Below are 26629 nucleotides of genomic sequence, written 5' to 3'. Positions count from 1 at the left end.
ACTCTTCCTGTAAGATGTTGAAAATGCACGAAAAAAGCATCATATAGATAGGATTTTGAGGTATTCCCGCTTCAACGCATTCAACGAACGATAACCGCGCGAGAACGAAAAAGAGAGGGTGAGAAAGGGAGAAACACGATACGGGGAGAGCGCACGGAGACTATGATTTACACTGTTACCGCGTGGTTCCTGCGATACCCTTTGTCCTTGGACGGTGAATTCGCGCCTCCACGCTGCCTAACGTACGACTACTCGTGGAAAATAGGGGACGAGGAATCGCGTGATTGTTTGCATTATTTATGACGATCCTGTGTGTCTCGTCTACTCGACGCTCGTCCGATATTACCTTCTCTTTGAATTACTCAGACGCGTTTAATAAAACGAGATAACAAACAAGAAAAGAGGAAAACACGTAAAAAGAAATGGGAGGATCACATGGATGCGTCGTACATTTTGATTCGATCGTTAAACTAGGAACAAATTGTCCATTATTTCACACGATTTCCAAGACAATTTATCGTTGTGTACGCTGGCAGAGGATCGCGAACGTGATACCCGATACCATAGAATGGACGACGAGCGAGAAATTCCGCGGCCGAGAAACGCGAGTTACGAGTAACAGGTAACCAATTCGCATAATCGTGCTACCTGGATATTGTGATGTCGCGTCGCCGCCGATGAAAAGTGGTAAGCTAATGCTCGTTATCGAGCCGGCCCATTCTTAAAGCAAAGAGTTTATTCGACCAACGTCATGCCGCTGAGAACTGTGCAATTACGAGTGGCCAGCGTTCACCGAGATTCGCGCACGGGAATAAAATACGAGAAATCGTAAAGTCCCGTCGTTTATATTACTTGCCGATGCTCGCGGCGTTCCGCTGCGCGGGAGGACAATCTACTTTCGAATTAATCCGTGGTCAACGCCTTCCGTGAACAGCCAATAGAAATGTTATTGTCCATGCGGGGTTGCTGCTGGCTGAGTCGGTGATAAAAGTGGAAACGAGCAAGAAAATTGAAATTTCCATGCTGGAAACTTTTGATCTTTCCTATGAAAATACTTTCTAGAAAAATTAGTGGGCATGGAGTATTTGAATTATACGGTATTCTAATAGAAGGAAACGCGATTTGCAGACCGATGTGTTTCATTTGTTCTTTTTAGACCGATGTCGATAGACATCGACATTAAACATAAACATTAAGGAGTGAATCTTTTAAAGAAATCAGTTGGACACGCACGTAATCGATTGTATTTCCTCAGGAGTAATCGAGAAGGAAGTGCCAGACGAAACACACTACTCACTGTTCGATCGGCATTTATGTACATATATATACGTGTGTGTATATATGTATATATATATATAGGGCGGAGAAATGGGGAATGAACGTGTCAGAAGCAGCCCCCGGGGTCTAATTATGAGTTTGCACAGAGGGTTGGTTAGTCAACTTCGTTGCGTTACGTAGAACCCCATTGACTCATTGACCGAAATATCTTCATTAAGTGTCGCATGCGTATTAATTATTTCATTCAACGTATGCACTTTATACTTTTTCCTCTATTAACCACCACATCCTGAACAAAAACCTTGAACAAACTTATTATGTACCGAGTTCCTGCATAAATCTCTTTCAAAACACCCTAACTCGACGACTCTTAATTTCGTTTAAAATATTTGGCCAGTGGTAGAATCATCGAACGGGACGATTCCATGGGAATTCGAACGTCGTTAAGGTTTCATTGCACCGGGCAAATAAAAGACAAGAGCACCGGCCGAACGAAAAGAGAGAAAAGGAAGGAGGGAGGGGTCACGAGTCGACGGAAAGTTCGGCCGGGCAATATCTCGCGGCGTGGACGGACAAAAAGGGACACAATGCCGAGGGCAGGATCGATTCTCCTCGGTCGAGAGGATCACGGACGAGAGGACGAGGCCGAGGTTACGTAGCGCGGAGAGGAGCGGGCCACATTGTTGCTGAAACGATGCTCACCGACGAGCTTCGGGAAACAACGAGCCACCGGTCGCCTAAGAAGCGTAATTAATCACTTTTTGTTGCGTAAGGAACCACGGAGAAAGAGACAGGGCGATTGTTCGTTGCCGCGAAACGAGATTCCCCGGTTCCTGCCGCGAGAACGCGCCGAACTTTGAATTGGAGATTAAGAAGCACAGTGACATTAACGATTCTAGTCCTTTTCTTTGTCTTAATTAGTAAGTATAGTCTGATCGATAAGTCGTACTTCGTTATGATTATACGAGAGTCTCGATTGTCTCAAGGATTTTGTTATGAATTTCCAAGTCTTTATAGGGACGTATAGTAACTTGTTTCAATGTTTACAAACATACAGGAGTTCACCTTATTACCAATTAACCCGAATATTGCAAAACTTCTTTAGATATTATATTCATCGAAATAGACTCATTCTTTATGTGAGAATCAAATATGTCAACTAAATTTGTATATCTATATTTATTCTATATTTATTATAGATATAGGAAGGAAATAAAATTCGGAACGTATTACGATCAAACAAAGCCACAACAACTCGTTCGCCAACAACACTGATTCTCTCATAGCCGAATTCGTGATACGAAGCACAGCTATAAATCCGACACCCTTTCGGTGTCGGAGTGTGCGCATCAAATCTCAGTTTACCCTGAACGACGCAATCAGCGGGTACGAGGACGCTCAGAAGCGGCAATGAGGCAAAGAAATCCCAAGGGAGCACTCGCATTAGCGTGACCCGTGTTCCCACGACGATGAAGGAGAGCGAAGATCTCCGCGATCCGCTGATGTTCTCCGCTCTCTCTTCTCCACTTGGCCCGGTCTCGGAGCTTTTCGGCTATGATCCGGTAATTACCGACGAAGCTAGAGGTCGCCGGGTCTGTTAACGTTCGGCGGCTAATGGTATGCACGGCTGAGCGAAATAAAAAGGCGGCGACCGCGGACAGAAATCAAGGGAAAAGAAAATAGGCGGACAGCGAGGCGGCGGCTCACGGTGGTTAGAAAAAGACGGTGAAAGATTCGAGCGGGTGAACGATGAAGGAAGGCCACGCGGTTATGCGCGGCGACTATGCACCGACCACGAAACAGGGCCCCGAAACGACTTTACGGGAATTACACCCGCGAAATCGGGGAGATATGGAGCCGCGAAATGCGATGTGGCCATCCGTCACTCTCGCGGCCCACATGTCCGCGCCTGCCTTCCAAACCGGCTGCCTGCCTGCCTGCCTGGTTGCCTGGTTGCTTCTTTGCTTCGACTCTCCGCTTCGTCTCTGTTCGTCCCATCGTCCGCTTGCCTTCTCCTCTACCACGTGTACAGGTGGTTCTACCGTTGCTACGCGACTTGGCATGGAAGGGGCTGCGAGGAGAATCTTCGATGATCCTGATAACGGACTCGTACATCGAGGTTTCAACGTTGATTTCTTCGGGCGACCAAGGAGAAGCGGAACGATCGATTGTTACAAAGTCATGCGGAGAGATTTCACGTACGAAGATTTTCGACGGCATCCAAGTTTGTAACAACGGTGGCCCTGTCGTAGTTGATCGGCCGTGATCGATTTAACGATAAGCGATATGGTAAATGAAGCTCGGAGCTCGCGATTCGATGCAAAGATCGGTAAGTGCGACGATCGGGACGAAGAGGATACGTGGAAGCGCGCGCGATCGCACTTAGCGAGCTTTGATTTATGAAGCGATGACGTTTTAAATGAATGTCCCGAGTGCGGATCGTAACGCGATCTGGCCACACAGCACGCGTGTTCCCGCGCGATATCGCGCTCGTAATATCTCTTTTACGCTCTCGTGTACCGGGCCCGAAATGAATATAAAGTCTTTGTCGCTCTAAATTTATACGGTGATAATAAAATTAGCGGTCCGCGGTGTCGGAGGCGGCGGCTGCGGGGCATCTTTCATGCGCCACAAAAGTGCCCTCCCGTAATAAACGTCCGACTCGCGGCACGCTTTTGCGTTTGCCAAGAAGATCATAGATACGATTCGCAAGAGGCCCTCTTAACGCGTGGAACGTCGATTCGCGCGACCAACCGCGCACGCTCGTAATGGTCAGCGTGATCGCGCGCCAGACGATCAGGTATCCATGCAAGAATTTCGGTCATGTACCAAGGAGACCACTGTTTGAGTAAAAACTCATTAAGACGACCCCCACAGAGAGTTCTCTTAGACAAAACTGACGATGCTGATGATGCTGATCCCGGCAGACAGGCTGGAGCCTTCCTCGCCACAAATTCCTGGAAGAGACTCCTGCAACTCCGCCTACCTGGACAGGTGCGCGGTTTCTGGCCTAGGGCAAGAGAAGCGGGCTGGCTTCGGGTGTCAAGAGCGTATCCCTTGAGTTATTGCATTTCTCGAGTTCCAGCGAGTGCTGGACGCCTAATGATTTCTTTCTTTTCTTTTCCTTTTCTCTTCTTCTTCTTCTTCTGGAAGATCGTCAACGTTTTCTGGGTCTAACCCGCGTAAAACGTTTTCAGCTGGATCACACCGTGCGAACCGCTTCACCTTTGCACCTCCTGCCCTTTGTCAGACCCTCCCCGACCCGAAAGCGATCCTATCGTACAGTACACGAATGTATCTTTGAGTCAATCTATGACTTCCACCAGATAACTTTCTATTATCGTGATCGCCGGTTAAGTTGCGCTCTGGCCCATGAATCACGAACTCGCACGGCTATCGTCCGCGACGTACTTTTCACCCCGGTGGCTCCTTAACTCCTCTGGGAAAGTGGAACTTTGAAAATTGTTCCTCGTCCGTCTAACTGTGAGCTATCTAAAGTCGCGTCTGTGGAGATGTTTTTCTATCGCCCGATTTCTTCTAATGAAACGCTATCTAATGACATGAAAAAAAGGTTGAAGAAACATGTGCGAGAAAAGAAACCCTACAAAATCGCCACGCGTTGCTACGATGTTGAAAAATGTCGGTTGGTCTAATGATAAACGAGCGCGAGCTCATAAACGACCGAATGATACACTCGAAAGCTCATTGTCCGAGTAAGTTTTCAGGTGGTTCCCGGCTATTGTCGGTGGTGCCGGTTCGCATTGTTGCTGCGCCGCCGCGCAAGATGAAACGCTCGAAAATCTTCCGGGGGCGGAAAAAGAAAAGGCGAAGGAAAGAAAAGGGAAAGAAGGCTCGTCCGGCTGGGACAATGACGATTCCGTTACACGATCTTGGAAATGGCGGCTAAGATCCGAGCCTAGTGAGACTTTCACCGCTCCGAATGACAATAGAGCCGGTGGTTGTTCGATCCGATTTTTGTTTTCCGACCGGCCAATTTACTTTCCTCCATGCTTCACGCTTGCCAACATTCCGAAAGCTGGACCGTTTCTTCACGATCGTTTCTCACGATCGAAACGATGCTTCGTAAGCGAAAAAAGGTAGAACTTCTCTAAGGACCATAAACAAAATTGAGAAGAATTTCGAGATCGTTAGACGAACATCTTCCTAACAAGGAGAAATCTACGAATAGGCGTAGCGAGGTCCCATAAGGAGGGATGACGAACGCGAATCGATCGTGACATAGATCACTGTCATAGATACCCGTGAAAAACGAGCCAAAATGAATATACATACTTTCGGCGATGATCGCGTCGATCATCGACCAACCGTGGCATAAACTGGCAACAGAGTTGAGTATATACGTGGTGTATCCGTATATTCGGAAGTAGAAGGCGCAATAGCACCCCTTGTAAGCCCCCTTCCTAGCCAGCCCCTTAACGTCCTTCCCTTCCTGCGGTGGTCGTCATTGTTTCATTGTGTTATAAACGCATTGCGTGTGCTTAGCGCGTGAGGCGAGGGTGTATCGATTGCCCCGCCCCCTGCTGCGTAGCCATGACGACACACCCTATCCTATCTAACCCCTAGCCTAACCTCCAACTTCTCTACGTTTCACCCCTGCGCTCACACCCCCTCTCACGCGGCAACGAGCTTTCTCTTCAACGCGCTTCTTCCTTCTCACCACACCCCTGTCATCCCCGAAAAGCCCTGAGCACGTCCTCAAAGAGGACGAGGTGACGCTGGCTAGCCAAGGAAGCCCCTGTCATCGCTCCACGGAACAACCGACCCGTCACGACCTTCTCGTCTTGTAGCCTGTCATCTTTCTCGGTCAGGCCAAGGATTGCTGGCGAGTCTTCGCCTTTGGTCAAAAGGGCGCATCGATAACCGAACAGATATCGTGTCTTCGAGTGTAAATACTCTGGTAGAAATTGATCGAACGGAAGAGTTCGAAAGGGTTAAGTAGGAGTCGAAAGGATTCTTTAATTCTACTTACGCTCTTTGTGAATTGCGTTTGATTTCTATAATCAAGAAATTAAAGTTAGCGTGTCAGTCGACTTCTAACGTATCTTCCTTAAACCCAGCTTTTCTTGACTTTGAAGACTCGAGCCCCTAATTATTTCCTTCCTCTTTAATTCTGTCTGTTCTTTCTCGCGAAGATGAATAATATTAAGAAGGTAAAGCTAGAGAATGTTTGCGGAGAGGACTCATGTCACACGTCCAGAGATGACAAACTATGCGAAACACCTCTCGCCGGAAGACAATGGGTCAGTCTGCAAGAAGGCTCCCGTTGTCGAGTGACAGAGTATCCGATCTGTCACAGCGGTACGTCTCGCCTTAATCGACTCTGCACAAAGCTAGCCTGTTATTAATTACCGGAAGCTTCGTATTCACGCGTGACTCGTATAGTTCGCCCGATATTCATCCCCAACGAAATATCTGAAATAATGTTTCGTGACTATGTAGAAAGACGAAACTGGAAAAGCAATCGTGATCGTTTCGCAGGAGTCTCGTTTCGTCGGGAAATCTGCGTTACGTCCTGAAAACTACAGTTCCCGGAAAGTCGAGGTAGAAATACGTTTCTCCGTGGCTAGGCGAAATTTCTCGGGGGCCCAGAAGGTCTCGGGAGAACGAGCTCGGTCCTCGTGGGTCCCTCACCGGCACAATACGTCTCATTATGTTATCCGCGCATCTCTCGACACGGCCATTTATCATTCCTCCGCCCGTATACCGATATATCGATCCTCTCCTTACGTGTGTAAAACTCTCTCGGCCTCTCTGAGCCCCGTCGTCCAGGCTGTTCGTCCTTTAAGGCCCTGTTCTCCTCTCTCCTTTGTCTATTGCGGGAATGGCTACGTCCTCGTCAAATGTTGTAGGGCTCTGGCTCGCTCGCGCGCGCCATCGCGTGGAAAACAATCGGACCAGCGATCGTGCGAACGATAGAGGATCGCTTATGAATATTGTATCGCGAGAGTCCTTCGCGTGGGCCAAAATAACGATCCCTTCTTTGTGATCGACGTATGTAAATAGCCATCGGTGGTAGGAATTCCTGCCTGGACTGGTCCCCTGATTTTCGTCGAATCGATCGTCTTGACGAGCCGAGTCAGGTGAATTCGTGCCCCACGCGGAATATCTCGTTCGATGTTATTGAGCAGCGAATCTTGACGTATCGAAAATACCTCGGTGGGTGGTCCGATAAATATATCTCTACTTGCTTTTTACAGTCGGGCGTACACGGAAGATCATGAAGGGAGGGTCGAGTAAAACGGTTCGGTTCGACAATTAACTCCGTGAGTGCGAAGAAGAAGTTAACGAAAGGAAAATAGGCAGAAGATCTCGTTACAGTATCCCGGTGCACGGGATAACTGGTACAAGGATCAAAACAGAGTCGGTTCGCGCCACTTATTATTCATGAATCGCGGCCGTGGTCTCGCTAATGTGTCTGGCTTGCAGTCTCCCTGCGAAACGCGTGCGCACACAGCCGCGTGGTTACACGCACGTGGGTGGGCATGTAGGTATGTGCGCAAATGAGAGCCAGTAGAAAGATCGTTGGACGGCCCTATCTCGGCTGCATGTGTATATGGGAAAGAAAAATCATCCATCACGTTCGAGGCTATCCAGAACTGGCAGTGCCGGACGGACCATGTTTTAGGCATCGGTTCTCTATGGACTCCCGTCATAAAATTGATGAGCGTCTTTGACTAATTTATTACGCCGAAAAAACCGCACGAAATTCATAATGATCAGTCTCGATGCCGAGATACGCTATTTTGCTTTTATATCGGATGCTTTCGAAAATCTTCCAGCTCCATTGTATCCCTCAGACATCTACCAGTTGTTTTCCCTTCCAGACAAGTGTCTTCGGCATGTACGGAGGAAAAAAATAACGTTTAAGTTTCGCGTATATCCTGAGGAAAATCCTAAAGAAAAAGCTTAACTTTTGGTTAACGTTCGCGCATTCCTCGACATCAGAATTCCTCGCCATACGTACGAATAAAATATTTTACGTGTCGAAGTATCTTCGGTGAATCTTCGCTCAGATCATCGAATTAGAGGCATCTCCTGGACGCCTGGATACGCGTAATATCCGACAAGCCAGAGTGGTGGCCCGATGCGTGTTTACAACGGAATTCAAAAGGCTCATCCAACTGCAGAGCTTAATTAATAAACTCGCGATCTTATCGAGCGCAGCAAGACACACATCCTCCCTACTGTACCATCCTCGTTCCACGATGTTTCTCACCCCTCTTCTTGGGCTATCCTCGTCTGGCTGCCAGGACGAAGGTGGCGCGCGAATTTTTGAATCGGTCAAGGGAGCGCTCGCGAGCGTGAAAAATGACGCAATTTTCGCGGCACGCCTCCCATAGCGAACCTGAATCTCTGGTATAAAGGTGCCTATTAGGTATACCCACCCGTCCTCCGACTGTACCAGCCATTGTACCGAACTTACGCGGATCTAACGGGTGATACGCGGTAAAATACTCGAAAAGGCGTGACAGCACGAATGTTTAACTAAAGTACGATCTCGTAATTTCTCTAAAGATACATTAAACTTTGATTATTTTACAAATGACGAGTCTATGAACCTACGACATTTCCAACTACGTTGCTTTTATTATACGTCTATACGAGACGTAAGATCATGACAAATGCAAGAGAGGAAAGGAGGAATCGAGTAACACTAGTTACTTTGTCTCCAAAAGATCGAGCTTCGAAGACTGGTCCAGCGACTCTTCCCGGACAAACGCAATTTTTCATCCTGTCAACGTTTCCTCCTCCCGTACGAAATTCAATTACGCTATCAGTGGTGAATGGAACTCGGCAATCACCCCGTATACTCGCGCAGGTATGTAGGCGCAGCGAGCGCGGGCCCCGCGCCACACAACGGCGCAGAACTTTATGAAAGAGACAGATGGAGGCGAGGGCGCGTTCGAACATCTGCCGGTGATGTACCCCCTTGATGTCGATCAATTACACCGACGTGCACGGACTTCGCGTACGCTAACACTATCCCCGCAACACTAAACAATCCCCAGTTACCTACACAGTCGACGTATTCAAATTCGAACCAATTGATCCTCGACTATATATTTCGAACGTTAATACGAAAAATATATTTGTAACATTCTTATCATCTTGAAGTAAAAACGTCTGAGAGAAAGGATCTCAAAAAATTCGAAAAAAATCAAAGTTCTACGCTGTATTTTCTAAAAATATGAAACTTCTTGCAGGTAAAGAAGAATGCCGACGCTGAAATTTTCTTCGAGTCGGCCAAGTGCTATCGAGAATTCGTTAGACGCGTATGAAGGAAGAAAAAACTGGTCGCGACCATGTGGAATTAAGGATTCATAAAAAGGCACCGAGGGCTACGCGACGACGATCTACACGGCGAAATGATCGAGGAATCGCACGGATCTACCGCGAGAAGGCTCCACCTAACAGCGGATCGTACACGCAGGGTAGGATTCTCGCCTCTCCTCCGATTGGTCGACACGTGGCCCGCCATTGTTTCATTCACGCCTGTTGCACGTTTCTCGTTTATCTCGTTCAGGTCGGCCCGGCTCGGTTCGAACCCACTCGCCTCTACGGGACACGATCCCGATCATCGTTTCTTCGCCGGCTATATAAATGGCAACGCGATCGACGTTGACTGTAATGCCGGTTGTGAATCACCTCGCCTGAACCGTCGCGAGCACGAGCAAAAGAGACGAAATGAAGGAAAGATGGGGAAAAAACGAAATTTAAATACCGCGGCCAGTTTTAGCAGCGGATCGTTAACGAAACGTCCGTTTCAACGTGGTCGAGCCTCTTTTTCTTGAAACGATGCACCGGATCGTTGCTTCGTAACGTTCGATATTTCAAGAATCCTCGAAACGAAAATGCGTCTACAAACGGAGTGAAAAGAGTCAAACGCGTCGCAAATCACCGTGCCGAAGTAAACGAGGTTCGGTCGCAGAGACGAAAGGATGTCGATCATCCAGAAAGAGAATCGGAAAGGAAGGCAGAGACAGGGCGGTAAGAGAATAAAGAAATCCTTGTAATCCTGGAAAGCTAAGCCGACAAGGTGGAGGATGATCCTGACGATGTACACGGGGAAGGCTCGCTCCTTTCGAACCTGAGAACAAGCGGCGCGCGAAGTCAAGCTGAACCACTCGAGCGAACCAAGCACGCGGTACATAAAGGACCAACAATGCAGGACGATACACAGCTGCCTTGTAAAACATAGAGATCCTGTGAAGATACAAGAATATCTTTGGCTACCGCATACCTCGGGGTGGTCTCCGCTGGACCTCGTGTTTTTCACCAAACAACCATTTCCACGAACATCTATTCGAGAAATTCTCAGTCGAATTATATTATAACAGAGCAACGAAGATTAAATTAGACAACCCTGAATTTTACCAAACCACTGTCGAAGAATAAAACGGTCTTTCAGATTCACGATAAGATATTCATTATGTAAGCCTTGGAATACGACAACAGATCGACTAGAAAGAACACTCGCAAGCGAAAGCAGCAAAAATCTGTGGATTTTTTCGTATTCACAGTCCTGTGAAAAGAAATTCGAAGACGGTGCATCGTCATGGCGATCATTCCGGCGGAAAAGTAAGAAGGATCTTTTGCTGTTCCCTGGCGACAAAGTCGTCTCGTAACGCATCCAGGAATCCGAAAACCCAGTAGGGTTGCGCTTAATCCGCAGAAGTAACAAACAACGATCTCGAGGATATACGACGGACCCGCGCAGCAAGAAAAGCTGTCCGTAAAGCTTGGAAGAAAACTCGAATGATCGGTTACTTGGCTCGAAAGGGCTTTTCACAGCTTCCAGGGCTCCAGCTAATCCAAACTGAATAATACGAAATCGGTTGCACCGACGTCGAATCAAGATGGGACTGTAATACCAGTCGATGGCACTAATCTTCTTAGGATGCTTTGCCAAAACCCGAAGCGATCGGTGTTTCTTAAATACATCGCTTGTTATGGAAGATAACAGAATTTGGCGGCACATCCAAATATACTTCTTTGCAAGACACGCAGGAAAAGATGAATGTTCAACTTATTTCTTAATATTTTTCATTTGATCATTATGTATCTTTTATATCATATAGATATATGTATATGTCGGAGATGAAAGGACATTGGGGCCTCCCTTTTGGAATGTTGGGGAAAGCCCCAATACCCTAGTCCAGACTTTTACTATAGCTACACTTAAGTAATAAAAAATAAGAAATAGTTTTAATGTTCCAATCCGACTTTATGACGATGGGCTTGGACTCGAAGTGACATAACGAGTTACTAAACGTAGCCACGGTCACAGGAGGGACGTGTACCTAACAGAGGTATGGAATAATTATAAGCTCTCCTTAAAAACAAAGATTGACCCGAGAGGTGGGGAGAAGACTATATAAGGGCAGTTCCACTTGGACTGAGAGAGAGTCTATTCAGAGGACTACTACTTGCACGTGGAGTGACACCAGGATCGTGTATCACATCGCATTCGTCGTCCCGTTGGCCGTGGATTCGTTATCGAACCTGAATTCATTGTCATCGACATCTCGACCATTCGATCGCCGCTGTTACTTATAGCCTCTTGTAATAATCACATTTGTATCAACAAATATCAGCTATAACCACGATGGCAAATTCGAGTGAAGGTTCGTCAAATGCCCAAAATTGCAACATTAACCCGACATATAGATAGTTATACAGAAATTATTGTGATAACTAGAAAGAGAGGAAAAAATATTCGGTCACTTCTTCACAGATAACGTGCAAATTCGCATGTTCGTAATTTCTATACAAGAACGACGCGATATTAACATTGTTTCCGACTCGGCCACTTTTCTCCATCGTTTATGCCCATTTCGTTTACGATAATTTAACAACAACAGCATCGTAATAAATACAATTGTTAAAGAATAATTTCATCGTATAACGCTAACGCGTTTTATGCTGCGCGATTGCATTTACACGCGCATTATGTTCCAGACAATTTAATCGAGGACGTTAACTGGCTACGCCAAGTTGGCTTAATGCCTCGCAATGAAATGTCGTGTGCTTTTCTTTAACCGGGCTGGCTCGATGAAAGGTACATCATCGAGCGACGAGTAACAAGGCTAGCTGGTTTTTGTATCGACTCCGCTGCTGGCCGCGTGTTCGTGAAAGCTATTCGCCCGATGGTAATGATGAAGCGATGAAAAATTGCATAAACCTCTCGTAAATCACGTTTTATTCATCCGAAAGTATTCGAACTCAAAGAGACAACGTCTTGGCTGATTCCACTTCGTGTAAGATGAAAATTTCCTCGGAGAGGCATCGTTATACAGAACAGAGAAAATAACAAGAAGAAAGAGAACGTAAGCTTCGGGAACAAACACCTGTCATCGAGAAGGAAAAGCAGGGCGAGAATGTCGGAAATACGAGAGAGGAGGAAAGAGGTCAAAGAAAGAGAAAAATGAAATAGCTAGGTTCAGGAGGCAGTTTCGTATCTCTCCCGGGCCTGATGCCATCCTAGCATCCCCGTGTCCATCGCAGGACTATAATTTGGTCCTTGGAAGTGCCACGCCCACGTGTATACATCAGCCTGCTATCGAGATCTCCCCACGCAGATAAAACTTGTCACTTTGTCGGTGTATGTATATATGCGCGTCAAGAAGCGCGGAATAGCGGAGATGAGGAGCTAGGATAAAAATTCTGACCAGGAAAGTAGGAGGATCCCTCGGACCAAACAGCATCCGAATCGACAATGAAACAGCCCTTTGTATCATCGAACTATTTCCAACCCAAAAGATCGAACCTTTATTCCATTCCATATTATTCTTTGATATTAATCAAATAATTAAATATGTAATGCTTAACCTCGCTTCCTCGGTTTTCATATTTCTCTCTTCGTCCCATTTTCGCAGATATAAAAGACATCTAATATCAGAAAAAATATTAGCGATAACAAGTCTTTCGTATTTGATTCAAACTTCAGATGCTTCTTAAGATTAGAAGTACACTGTTCGGAATTGATAAAAGATTAAGTTAATTCTAATTGCAAAGAAGGAATCTCAGAAGTGTCTCGTCATAACAATTCCTTTCTTCGTTATCGATATAGGTAAGAAACAAGTCACTAAGCTTCCACTATTAGCCAGAAGCTTTTTACTCGGGTACGCAAGGGCAGTGTCATGACAGGCAACCCTGTCGTTCTTGACACGCGTTACATTCGTGTAGCGAAGTATCAACCTGTCAAAAGATGTGGCTGGGTGTGAAACCCAGTACGCGTACACGCATACATGCGCCCTGCCAGCGTATAATATACCAGGTGACCCTCTTCAAAGCGAACCACGCCTAGTTAGCCACCATTGTACGCGGAGAGACTTTATGAACTGGAAACGAACAATCGTGACAACTTGATCGTTATACCAAACCGTGGTAGATTCCACCGTTTTTCGGGGAAAAACGACTTTTCCATGGACACGCGCGTCGCGCCACTTTATTTATAAGCGTGAAAGAACACGGGATATATGGGAGCGCGCGAGCGCTCGTCCCACACGAGAAAAATCCGAGTAAACACGCGTAATCCACGGACCTGTGCTTAGAGCCACTATATTCTTAATCCCGATTCCACGGAATCCTATATCTATAGCCATAAATTCAAACGATCGCGTGAATGGTGAATATATGAGAAGTTGAGTATTTTATTCGATCGAGTCAGTGGTTCGTTGCGGATCCAATTTATCATTACGGGAAGCTTCTAGTTAAGCCTTTACGGCTTCGATATCGTTAATTTAACGTAATTACTTGGATGTTTCACATATTTTTGTTGCTCCGTCCTTAAGAAAATAATCAATGAATCATTGCAACGTGGATCATTTTAATATAAATCGTTCCAATATAGACTCGCGTTATTTTTCAAGGATAATCTTTTCACGATGTAATAAAATGATAAAGAATTCCGAATGAACGATTTAAGAAACAATTAATCCTTATCCTCAAGATAGCTTGCATTTCTGGTATCGAATATCGAACACACGTACTTTCAACTTTTGACAAGAAACAAATAATATTTGTTAATTTAATTTATAATTAATAAATTGCATTGTGTACGATGACACTCGCGATGAGAATTTTCTAACAGTATAATCGACGATTCGTCTGATTCTTTCCCGAAGCTACACTGTTAATGGGTTAAGATACAGAGGAAAGAACGAGATAAATCACCGAAAAGTCACACCAACTCCCGTTGGATTAATATCTAATAATGGTAACCCACAAGTTGAAGATAGTTTCAATCTCCATAAAATCTAATATACGATATTCTATCCGATTATACGCGCGATGTAATCCCGTGTGTCAAGCGGCGTGATTAAGTGCGGAATATTCGGCGTTGACCCGGCGCGCGATTTTAATTCATCTTTCGGGGCCACGTGCTTCCCAAATTCCCCTTCCCCATTCGAAAGTCAACGCATTATACCGTGTCAACGATGACAATTCTACGATCGTTAGCTTTTTACGGCCCAATTCTGACGCTTCATACCCTGCTCGTCCTAAACAAATAGAATCAGTAACCAACGAGTAAATATATGTAAAGCCACGGTGGCCATTTAACGCGAAACACCATTTGGTAACACGTGCACGCTGGATTAATATATCGAGATTAAATATTTGTCTGGAAACAGAAACGTTCGATGGGAAAAATCAATAAATTTCTAAATTTAATAAATCAATAAATTTTTGAAATCAATAAATTTTCGTTGCTCTTTGTGTATCACGAAGCGGCTTAGTCAGTGACGAATAGATTGCAGATGTTTGTACATATTTATGCAATTTATGGAAAGCTGAAAAGTTACAGAATACATATAATATGAAAGAAATATATAAAATATCCCAAGTACATGATATAATATCTAGTACGTGAAACAAATATTTATTTGTATTCCATTATATGATATTTATAATATTTATACAAAATATTTATGGAAATACTATGTAAAAAATAATATCATGTAAAAATTTGATAGAACGTTAAATCATTATTTGATAATACTAGTTACAAGTCGAGTGGTTAGCACGTGCGGATCCCCGACGTCACCACGGTGCGTTAATATCGAAAGCATGACCGAGGGTAACCATAAACGAAGAACAGGGTCGAACAGCCGTAATACAAAGTCGGTTTTTAATTAAATAACGAATGATCGAGCACACTGGACCGAATTTGTAGCCTCGATATTATTCATTTACTTTCATCATCTGAAAAGAAAAGCTAAAAAGATAAAAGAACTCTAATTGCGATCGCAATAAAAATTATCTTGCATTTCTCAGGACACACGATTCGAGAAGAAGCCAGTAAACAACATCGTTAATTTTCTAGAAGCTGTTATCTCGCGCAATTGCTTGTTTTTTCGCGACGTCCCGCGAGTGTGCTCGACCTCCAGGAAAAACCATCCAGATAATTTTCCTTCTTTTTACTTCGCGTAAGATTGTGAAAATATTTAGTGCGTCGTTTTTCCAGTGTGATGTATGATAAAGGGAACGACGAGTTTTCATGTCCGGACAATAACGTGATCGCGTCGGAGGCGGAGCAGCGTGAAAGTATCCGCAGGGCACCCCGCCCATTAAACACGAACCTGTCGTGGAAAGAGGTAACGAATCCCCGTAGAATCGTCGTTCTTTTCACGTAAATCTTCCCCGTGGAAAGAAGAATCCAACGGAGCAACATAAATTCGTGGTTAGTTTACTTTTATCTAATTATTCCCTCGTAACTCAATGCTTAACGAGCTGCAGCCTCTTCGAAAGGATTCTCGATTCAATCGACGCGTTGTCTACCTTCCTTTTATACGTAAAAAAACTTCGTCTATATTCCCGATTATTTTTCCACGTTAGCGGACAAATTCGTATAAAGCGGCATCGTTTGTAAAATGTCAAATAACCGATGCTTTGTTACAGAAACGATTTACTCTCTGGACACGATACTCATCCGTAGAAACACCCGGGGATCACTGACCCGTTCCCTGAATAAAAATCGTTTATTCTACCTGACACTGGCTATTTATTAGCGTTTGCAAGGCGATCTCGAAAACATCCATTCTTATTTTCTTTGCAATCTCATTTTTACCAACTGTTACACAAATCCGTTTACACCGAACATTAAAATATTACTTCTTTAAAATACTCGCATAGCGGGAAAAATAACTAAACTCTGGTTTACAAGTAATACAAATTTTATAGATTTACGGTACGTATTCGGAGATTTAACAAATGAAAAGTATTCTTTCGTATATCTTTCAATTAAGCGGTGATTCTCTAATTACGACAATAGAAGCGAATGATTTTTGTGTTTTTTTTTTTTAACTAACTACTAGTTATACAGAATTTTTTGGGATGTAAATATAGTCTTGAAGTACAAACGTAATTCGTTTTTATTTTTCTCCTCGCCTTCAGTTTAGTAACCTTCTAATCTGCCGCGTTTAATAATTTTTTAAACTAGCGTGCGCGATAACCGAAAAACTAATTGATTGATCTATTTACGACAAAGTTCTTTCAATTTGTTATAAACCGCAGCGGGAATAGAACCGCAAACTTTTACTCGATTATTTACTCATAATACTTTTTTAAACAACTTACCTGTCGACGAGAGTAAATCTTCTCTCCTAAATGCTAGAACTTTCCAATTTTCCATGTTTTTCTTTCAAAGATAGGTTCAATCCCGGCGTAAACCATCTAACTTTGAGCAAATGCGTTAACTTCTCTGATGACTGTAACACACGCTATATTGCGCGCCAACAGTGGTTATATTGTCAAACATAATCGCAAGACTCATATAACGTACAATAAACAACAAAAAGAAATGAAACAGAAAAATTACATTTGCAAGACTATTTATTTACATCCCAAAAAAATCTACTTCCGTAGCTAGCTAGTTTACAAAAAATTCATTAGAATCACAAGCTTTTATTGTTGTTTCTAATTTTTCCGGTTTAAATGTTATACGTTAGTCGTCGCGGCTAGTACGACGCGTCGGTAGCCCTAGCGTTAATATTCAACGTTATCCAATATTTGACACTATCAACAGTAAAAGAAACAAGTAAACCGGCAAAATCACCGATAGCGGGCCTCGATCAAGCCGGAAACGGTACGTAGTCCGGAACAGATATCGCGTAATTAATCACAGACGCGTACGACGCACGGCAGCATCCTTAAATAATCCGGCAGCGGGTCGGTCGAGGGGAGGATCGAAGATCGGTCGGGATCAGATGCAAATCAGATTCATTAGCGTTAAGCCGGAGGAACGGGAACGGAAGGCGGAGTCGAGCGTGGAGACCCTGCGACGTAAACACCGCCAGCACTGCGTCAACCTCTGCCCCAACTTCGCCGAGGGTTGTTATTGCGCGGTTACGCCAACTCTCCCCCGCCCCCGTGACATTCGTCTCCTTTGTGAATACGTACGTACACCTTCTCGAGATTTTTCTTTTGGCGTTCTCCTTTCAAACGACCACCAATATCGGCCAGGGCGTGTGTTAAATTTCGAATCGACGAAATTTTGTCGAAACTAACTTATTTAAATAAATCTTCCCAGAGATAAATCCCTCTAGAAATTTCTCTTTGTATCTATTAACAAACGACGATAAGCATCGAGCAGTCAGTGCGTTATATCCTAAATCGAATTCTATAGTTTCGAAGTTCGAAACTTATTTCTATCAAACAACGATGAATACCTAACAGAGCGTACGTTAAATTTTGAATCTAATTTTACGAAATTTTTTATCGCGACTACTGTTTGATATATCGTATTAAAGTAAAAAAAATGTCTATTTTGGTGAAGTTTTTAACTGAGTAAGGAAAAGTTTATATCGGTTTATTATTTTCTATTTAAGAAGAGATATGGTATTGTAATGAATTTAATAGGTGGACAGAAGAAGTCGCAGAGGAAGGATCATCACGCTCGAAGAATGATCGAAACCGATTATTACCGCGGGGAGAATACAAACATCGCAGTGTGTGGGGCTCGCGTTCGACGGTTTGCCTGGGGAAACGACCACGGAGCTATACTCCCGGGATTACAGGGATTACCAAAAGACTATATCACTTTCGATCATCCTATGCTGACGCCCAAATGTATTTCACGCCAAGTTATCCCTTAATCGCTTTGCTTTTAGGAGATCGTTATCATACTAGTGTTAATCAGTTCAGAATCTAAAAATTCTTTCAATTTCCGATCTATCAAGTATTCTACGTTTGGAAACGTAATTAATATTGCTAGGAAACCATGCAAAGTAAACGATTTTTTCTGAAACAGTAATAAATTCAAGACGAAGCTATAAACAAAAGACACGACAAAGACGCCAAAGGATACAAGAAAAAAGATGAATAATCTCTAATTTCCGGCGTGACAATAGAAGACGCGAGCCGGTGATAGAGTGGCCAACTTTTTCCCCTAGCGAACGATCGCGTCAATTATGCGAAACCGGGCGTAATGAAAGCGGCTCCCTGGAAACCAGTCGAAAACAAACTCTGAAAGGATCTTGGCAACCCCTAATCAAGTCCCGTTTAATAAAACGCCCGGCCCCCTTCCCACCCCCTCCCGACCCCAGCCACCGTGGCACGGTGTCGTCCCTTCGTGGCTAATCTGACTTTGATTAAAGTTTTAGCGACACCTAAAAGCGTGCCGCCCGATAGAAGCCGGCGTTGGTACACACGCGTCCCCTACGCGGAAAGCTTGGCTAGGAGGCTAGCCAGTCGCTCGTGTAAGTCGATTTTTATTACGTTCCGGCGCATACATTACCAGACATCGGTAGAGACACGCGGTAATGGGCTTATCGACGCCACGGGATTACGGTAATAAAGCTACGGAGACGCGAAACCGCGCGACAAGTCGCAGCGCCGCGCCGCGTGCAAGACGCAGTCTGGACCATGAGTTCACGAAAGAGCTTATGAAACGTTTTTCGAACCATAGAAATACATACAGTTGCTCACGAAAGTATACGAATACTGATCACAGAAAAATTGTATGTATAATACCGCGTGTATTATATGAAACATTTGTGAAACTTCATTAACGTCGTATCGAGACACGACTCAAAATGTGTTTACATGTTACATGCGTTTACAGAATAAAATACAGAAGTTAGAAAGCAACTTACAAGACATAAAATTAGAAAGAAATTAGTGTACGGCTTGAATAATGGTCTGAAACATAATTAATAGCAAAGATAGTCTCATTGAATATTGGAACTTATTAATATAATGGATAACTGACTGTTTAACTAATTTTGTAATCTCTGTGAAATATGCTATAGTTGAAAAATTGAATTACTTCAGAAAACTATGCATATTAAATATTCCAATAGTTATTAATTACAAAACTATGTGTTTGTTTAAATGGATTATTATCATACGTTAACCATAAATATATATTTTATCTTGTGACTTAATTTAGGTGTATATCTATATATGTATAGGTGTACACATAGCGTTAACTAGAGCTGAAAATATATTTTTATACATATAACGTTTATGATAGAATGGTAAAAGTTTTATATTTTGAGACCTTCGTTGGAAATGGTTTGAAGATTTATTACTTATCAAGTATAACAGAGTACACCACTTCTTATAAGTATGTATACGTTAGTTTGTAATGACAATATGTAACTGTTACTAATATGTATGAATTAATGAAATATACATTGTAATGCAGATATATTTATATATAATAGAATATAGTATATAGAATGAATATAAGTAATGCATAGGAAGGCTCAAGGTATAAATTTTGGCTTTTTGAACATAAAAATCGTACATTACCAATTGACGAAGAAAAGACACGTTCGTATAACCTTGCTCTTCTCTTTGCTTTGTCCCCTTGTTATTGGAAACCGTAGATTTACGTTACGACGAACGAATACCGAGTTCTATTACGAAATTTTCGTTCTTCACCATGTTTCGCAAATAATCACACTACGTAACAATCATTACTCTAACAAATTCACCTACAATTCACAAAACGTAATAATTGCAAGCGATTTATGAGCACTCAAAAACGGTGCAATTCACTACGCTATCGTATAAGTAATATCCTCTAGTGATAACACAAGAAACTAAATTTGCTGTTTTGCCTGGTAAATTTAATTTTGTGTAACGTTATCTGGTGGAATACGACATTAGATATGAACTCCATCTATCGATGTATTTTGATATTAAAGTGCATAAGCCAGTAAATTAGATAACTTCTTACTATCGACTTGGCAATCCCTAAAATGTGGAACATGAAACAGCATTGAATATCAGGTCTATATTAAATCTCGTCTGTGTTTTTACTTCTTACATATCTACGGCGTCTTCGTAAGTTAATTACGAATATTGACATTTCGAAGCTAATATTCTTGTCTATTCAGACTTAAATAATATAGTTTTATTTATAATCACTTCGTGTTGCTTGTATAATAAGTATAAGATTAAGATGTAATGTTAGGTAAATTTAAAATATATATTTGTCTACATAGTATTTTAATATTATTTACACAAACTTGTATTAAACAGTAAACAACTTTATGACATAAACATTGTAGGGTTACTCCATTATCACAATACTCAAGTGAAATATCAGTAAAATAAATAGTGTAAATTGTTTTTACAACGATATAATTAAACATGTCAACTTTGGAAGATAAGATTTTAGGCGAAAAGTTGCACTATTATTGTAGTAGCTCCAGCGAAGACGAAGAAAATGATTCTGCAGACTCTGACAAAGAGACAGAAGATGAAAAATATTCTCAAATCATTACGGATTCCATAGAACCATCGTTTTCAGAATGGGATGGCACTTCCAGCAATACAGGTCCCAAGGGTGTCATAAAAGTAAAATTGTGATTGCGATATTTAATGAAAATTTGGAACTGTAATGTATATTTCAATATGTTTTAATCGTATTTTAAGGATTGGCAACGATATAAACAACTGCAAGCAGAAAAAAGAGATGAACAAGAAAAAGAAAGACTTCAATTAATAAAGAAACTGAGTCTAACATGTCGTAGCTCTTTAGATGAAGAAAAAGAGAAAATTATGCAAACTGATCCTGATCTCGCTGAATTATTAACCGATGAATTTCTTCTACAATATCAGAAACAAAGGATGAAAGAGATGCTTGCAAGAACTGAGAAACTTTGTTTTCGTAGAGTAATTAATTTGGAAACAGCTGATCAATTTTTAGAAGCAATCGACAATGAAGACAAATCAGTGACAATTGTTGTTCATATTTATGAACCTAATGTTCCTGGCTGTGAGGCTATGAATGGTTGTTTAATATCCGTCGCAGAGAACTATCCCTTTGTGAAATTCTGTAAAATTTTAGGTTTGTACTCGGAACATTTATTTGCTTTTACATCACCGAAATTATGATATATACTATTACTTTTGTTACAGGTTCAGTAGCTGGACTCAGTAAACATTTTAAGAAAGAAGGAGTTCCAGCTTTGTTAGTTTATAAAGCTGCTCAAGTTATAGGAAATTTTGTTCATGTAACAGATTATTTAGGAGTAGATTTTTATGCCTCTGATGTTGAAGCCTTTTTAATTGAACATGGGATGCTTACTGATAAAAATTGTGTACCTCTTATCACTTCACATGATGAACATGCCTTATCAGACAGTGAATAAATGAAACAAACTTTTTCATAATTCTGAATATGTTCTTCCTAATACAATTTAATAAATTTAACAGTTCTTATCTATTTACTCCTAGGTAACACAACTTAAAAGGTTGTAATAAATATTACTTAAATGTAATAGAAATGAAAATGTCTGAAAATAATACCTTTTATGGATAGAAATAAATTTATATATATATATATATATTTATATTATGTGATATCAGAAAGTACACATAAACAGTATATATATTTATATTCATTTTTATACAAGATATAAACTTATATAGAAATACATTCAAAATTGATTTTCTTTTGGACAAATAACTTAAAGTTTTTCTAATAATTGTTTTTTTTTCTCGATAGCTTTACAAAAATGTAGATAAGTTTTTAAGATTTCATTATATTCTGTATTTTGTAACTTCTCATATTGTTTTTTCAAGTTTTCCTTCTCTTTAATTTCACTCAGAACTGCAAATAATTTCTTATCTATGGCTATATTTAATGTTCTGAATGCATCAATCGTTATTGGAGTTTCCTTATACATTTTTATAATACATGACAACTTTGTAATCTTTGCTTGCACTTCTGCAACTTGCGCTTGCAATAATATGTGTTCTGCTTTTTCCAAATAAAGTTTACTTACATCTTTGTATTTTAAAGTATTCCATTTATTCATCAAAGCCTTACATTTCATAATATCTGCTTCATATTGAGCACATAGTTCTTCAATTTTATCTTTCCATTGGAATATTTGTATTTCATGAGGCTCAAACATTTTTTTACGCATATTGCCATCAATTGATCTTAGAGCTTCCTTCAGGTTTCCTCCTAATTGTTCATATCTGAAATATAACATAACATTTTTAGATTTACTCTTTTAAATGTAATAAATTTTAAACAATGATAAACCTTAATATAAATTCGTGTATCTTCTCTCGTAGCAGTGTTTCCACACAACATTTAATGTCTAGTATTTCTTCATAACTAAGATCATATTTTGGCAAATCTGTGATTCCCAAAATACATAACTCCTCTTGTATATTTTTTGATGTAGATGGCAAATGCATATATTTGTTAAGCTCATGAATTGAAAGTAATCCTTTTAGTTTAAAAGCAACATCATCAGACAATGTCCCTTTTACATTCATTGATGCCTCTTTTATACATTCTAAAATTATTTTGCTTTTTGCATGTTCTCCTATGCTATCTTCGCATGAAGCAAGACATTTTATAGTTTTTTCTAAATGGTTAGATTCTTGATTTGTAGTATTTCTGCTTGTATTGTAACTCAAACTACATTGTTGTTCAAATAAGTTTTGCAATGAATCTATTCTACCAAATATTCGACTACAATTTAAACGAGAAATTCGGGAAATATCTAAAAATAAATGAAATTTGTTCTGCTATATTATGAATCTTTTTCCTATTATAAATTTATATTATGCTCAATTTCAAAGATTTTAATTAGACAACAATTTACATACCAGAGATCTGACTTAAATCGCCAGAACTATTCATATTGTCAACTTCTTATAACTCTTAACTAATTACCACGATTGTTTTGGAAAGTCTTTCAAATTCAAACGGTTGAAAAAATTATCAAACTAATAGAGAAGAATGTGTACTCATACTTTTGTAAATTCCCTACATCGTAACTATATTTAAATAATTTTCGTGCAGTGTTAAAATAAATAAAATTAAAAATAAAATATTTATTTTATTTATTAGAGTTAAGTAATTATGCTTCGATACAACTATGACATTTAAAAGATATGACAAATAATATACACTTATATATATTCCTCTTTATATATATCTATACAGAAAGGTTGCATGTACGTGTCATGTTATATCTACGTTAGTAGCTTAGTACGTTTATAGCCATAGACGACGTTTCACCATTTGTATGAGTCGTTGTTTAACCTGAAAAATGGCGGCCAACATTAATGGAGTATTCACTGAAAATTTACAAAATGCAATACTTGAAAGCAAAGTGCTTATTGTGGGTGCTGGTGGAATTGGATGTGAGATATTAAAAAATCTAGTTATGACAGGGTTTGTTAATATTGATATTGTAAGTATGCTAATATTTATCAAAACACGTAATAACTTTCTAACCTACGCATTTTTCCCTCCTTTGCTGTTATTCATTCTTGGCCAAACTTTGAAACCGGCATTTATATTGTTGCAATGTACCATATTGATACTATAATTTTACAAAGAAAGTTATTGAAATCATTATTGTTAAGATAGTAAAAAGATTATTTTTTAACATTTAATCAACGTATAATTTTATTTTCAGATTGATTTAGATACAATTGATGTTAGCAACTTAAATAGACAATTTTTATTTCAAAAGAAACACGTGGGAAAATCAAAAGCTGATGTTGCAAGGGAAACAGCACTAACGTTTAATCCTGATGCAAAAATAGTTCATTACCATGACAGTATTACAAGGTAAGTGTTTTTATATCATTAAAGTAATATTATATCTTATAATTAATTATGTATTTTTACATTCACAGTTCTGATTATGGAGTATCATTCTTTAAAAAGTTTACATTAGTTATGAATGCACTTGATAACAGAGCAGCTAGGAATCATGTAAATAGAATGTGTTTAGCAGCAGATGTACCATTAATCGAATCTGGCACAGCTGGTTATGAGGGTCAAGTAGAACTTATAAAAAAAGGATTGAGTCAGTGTTATGAATGCACACCAAAAGCTGCACAAAAAACTTTCCCTGGTTGTACAATACGTAATACACCTAGTGAGCCAATTCATTGCATAGTATGGGCAAAACATTTATTCAAGTAAGTCTTTAAATTAATATTTCTCTTTAAAAAAGCATATAAAACAATATAAGAAAGTACTCTTAAATTTTATGTAGTCAGTTATTTGGTGAAGAAGATCCTGATCAAGATGTTTCTCCAGATACTGCTGACCCAGAAGCAGCAGGTAATAGTAATATTTAAACTTATTATAAATTGTTTAAGTAATATGCACATATAGAAATTGTGTGTTACAGATTCTGCAGGCCAAGGTGCTTTAAATTCAGAATCAAATGAAAAAGGAAATGTTGATAGAATATCAACTAAAGTATGGGCACAATCGTGTAATTATGATTCAGAGAAATTATTTACAAAATTATTTCATGATGATATAAAATATTTACTAAGTATGGATAATTTATGGAAGAAAAGAAGACCACCTACTCCTTTAAGTTGGAAAGAATTACCAGATGGAGGTCTGTAAAATAATTGCTTTCAGTTCCTGTTTGACTAAAAATTTGTGTATTTTATTAAAATCTTTTATAATATAGTACCAGGATGCAGTAAAGAAGTTAATGAACCTGGCTTAAAAGATCAACAACGTTGGAGTATTTCCAAATGTGGAGCAGTGTTTGCTGAATCAGTCAAAAATTTAAGCAGTAATTTGAAAAATTTACAAGAAAAATCACCAAATAACCATTTGGTTTGGGATAAAGATGACCAAAGTTCAATGGATTTTGTTGCTGCATGTGCCAATATAAGAGCTTACATTTTTGGTATACCTCAGAAAACGAGATTTGATATAAAATGTAGGAAAATAATTATTAGTTACTATGGTATGAAAAAGTTATAAATCTTTCTAACTTCATTAATATTCTACAGCAATGGCAGGGAATATAATTCCTGCAATCGCAACTACAAACGCAATAGTTGCTGGCTTAGTTGTTCTCCATGCATTCCGAATTCTCGAGAATAATTTAAAAGCATGTAAATCTGTATATTTACGTTCGAAAATGAATCATCGAAATCAATTATTGGTACCAGAAAAAAATGTTAATCCACCAAATCCAAAATGTTATGTTTGTGCACCTACGCCACAGGCCATATTAGCAATCGATACATCAAAAACAACAATCAAGGAACTTGATGAAGTAGTATTAAAAAATAGGTTAAACATGATTGCTCCAGATGTTATAATAGATGGTACTGGTACTGTTGTTATTAGCAGTGAGGAAGGAGAAACTGAAGACAATAATAATAAATTCCTAGAGGAATTAGGAATTAAAGATGGTACCATTCTTAAAATCGATGATTTCCAACAAAATTATTCATTAACTGTAACAATAGTCTATAGAGAACGACCAAGTTTAAAGGGTGATAGTCCTGATTTCGTAATTTTAGCCAAAGAACAGGATCTTAAACCTAAAGAAGATAATGATTTAGTGAAACCATCTACTTCAAATGGCCAGGTAAGTAAAATAATATATGCACATATTAATGCTTAGAAATTTAAAAATATATATATATAAACTAAAAATTTTACTCAGGTGGAGACATCTGATGATAATATAACGTTGGTTAAAACTGAGCCTGTTTCATCAGATATGGCAAAGAAACGTAAAACTGCAACTCCTGATGAAAACGTATCTTCAAAGAAACGGAAATTGGAAGTTAATGATGTGGATGATGATATTTCTATTATTGAAAGTGATATAAATAATGATACTGATAAAGCAAAATCAAATTTTAAAATACATAAGAATTCAGAAGATGATGATTGTTTAATTGTACATGATGATAACATACAAATAGCTGCAACTTCGCAGTGAGTAAGTGAAATACATTGATATACCTCATAAAAAGTTGACAAATTACGTTTTTTTTTGCAATACACTAATCAATTAAATTTATACAGAAACATATGTTTGTACAAAAAGTGTACATACATATCAATTCCAGT

At 40.2% G+C, this 26629-nt stretch overlaps 3 protein-coding genes and 1 long non-coding RNA gene across 5 annotated transcripts in view; 2 read left to right on the top strand and 2 right to left on the bottom strand.

Annotated features, from left to right (window-relative positions):
- The window catches only part of LOC138179070 (uncharacterized), a 174511-nt gene extending 154200 nt beyond the window's left edge, over positions 1-20311 (bottom strand). For both annotated transcript variants that reach the window (XR_011172919.1, XR_011172920.1), the window contains exon 1: positions 20056-20311. This is a non-coding gene — a long non-coding RNA (uncharacterized LOC138179070). The remainder of the gene's footprint in view (positions 1-20055) is intronic.
- Positions 20312-20901: 590 nt separating this feature from the next.
- On the top strand, positions 20902-21926 carry LOC138179064 (phosducin-like protein). Its single transcript, XM_069111508.1, has 3 exons — positions 20902-21108; positions 21187-21601; positions 21673-21926. The coding sequence occupies exons 1-3, from the start codon at positions 20902-20904 to the stop codon at positions 21903-21905; spliced, it is 855 nt and encodes a 284-aa protein (XP_068967609.1). The 3' UTR covers positions 21906-21926.
- A 208-nt stretch (positions 21927-22134) lies between these two features.
- LOC138179058 (uncharacterized) lies at positions 22135-23542 on the bottom strand. The gene is made up of 3 exons (XM_069111503.1): positions 23383-23542; positions 22808-23276; positions 22135-22740 (listed from the first exon to the last, which is right to left on the bottom strand). The coding sequence occupies exons 1-3, from the start codon at positions 23414-23416 to the stop codon at positions 22224-22226; spliced, it is 1020 nt and encodes a 339-aa protein (XP_068967604.1). The 5' UTR covers positions 23417-23542; the 3' UTR covers positions 22135-22223.
- A 216-nt stretch (positions 23543-23758) lies between these two features.
- Uba2 (Ubiquitin-like activating enzyme 2) lies at positions 23759-26610 on the top strand. Its single transcript, XM_069111489.1, has 8 exons — positions 23759-23972; positions 24201-24355; positions 24424-24711; positions 24789-24856; positions 24927-25145; positions 25221-25478; positions 25552-26138; positions 26217-26610. The coding sequence occupies exons 1-8, from the start codon at positions 23829-23831 to the stop codon at positions 26496-26498; spliced, it is 2001 nt and encodes a 666-aa protein (XP_068967590.1). The 5' UTR covers positions 23759-23828; the 3' UTR covers positions 26499-26610.
- The last annotated feature ends 19 nt before the right edge of the window (positions 26611-26629 follow it).

Source organism: Bombus flavifrons, chromosome 4, assembly GCF_040668555.2.
Source record: "Bombus flavifrons isolate JBK064 chromosome 4, iyBomFlav1_principal, whole genome shotgun sequence".
In the NCBI taxonomy this organism is placed as follows: Eukaryota; Metazoa; Arthropoda; class Insecta; order Hymenoptera; family Apidae; genus Bombus; species Bombus flavifrons.
The sequence above is the reverse complement of the archived record's forward strand: the minus strand, read 5'-3'. Positions and strand labels throughout refer to the sequence as shown.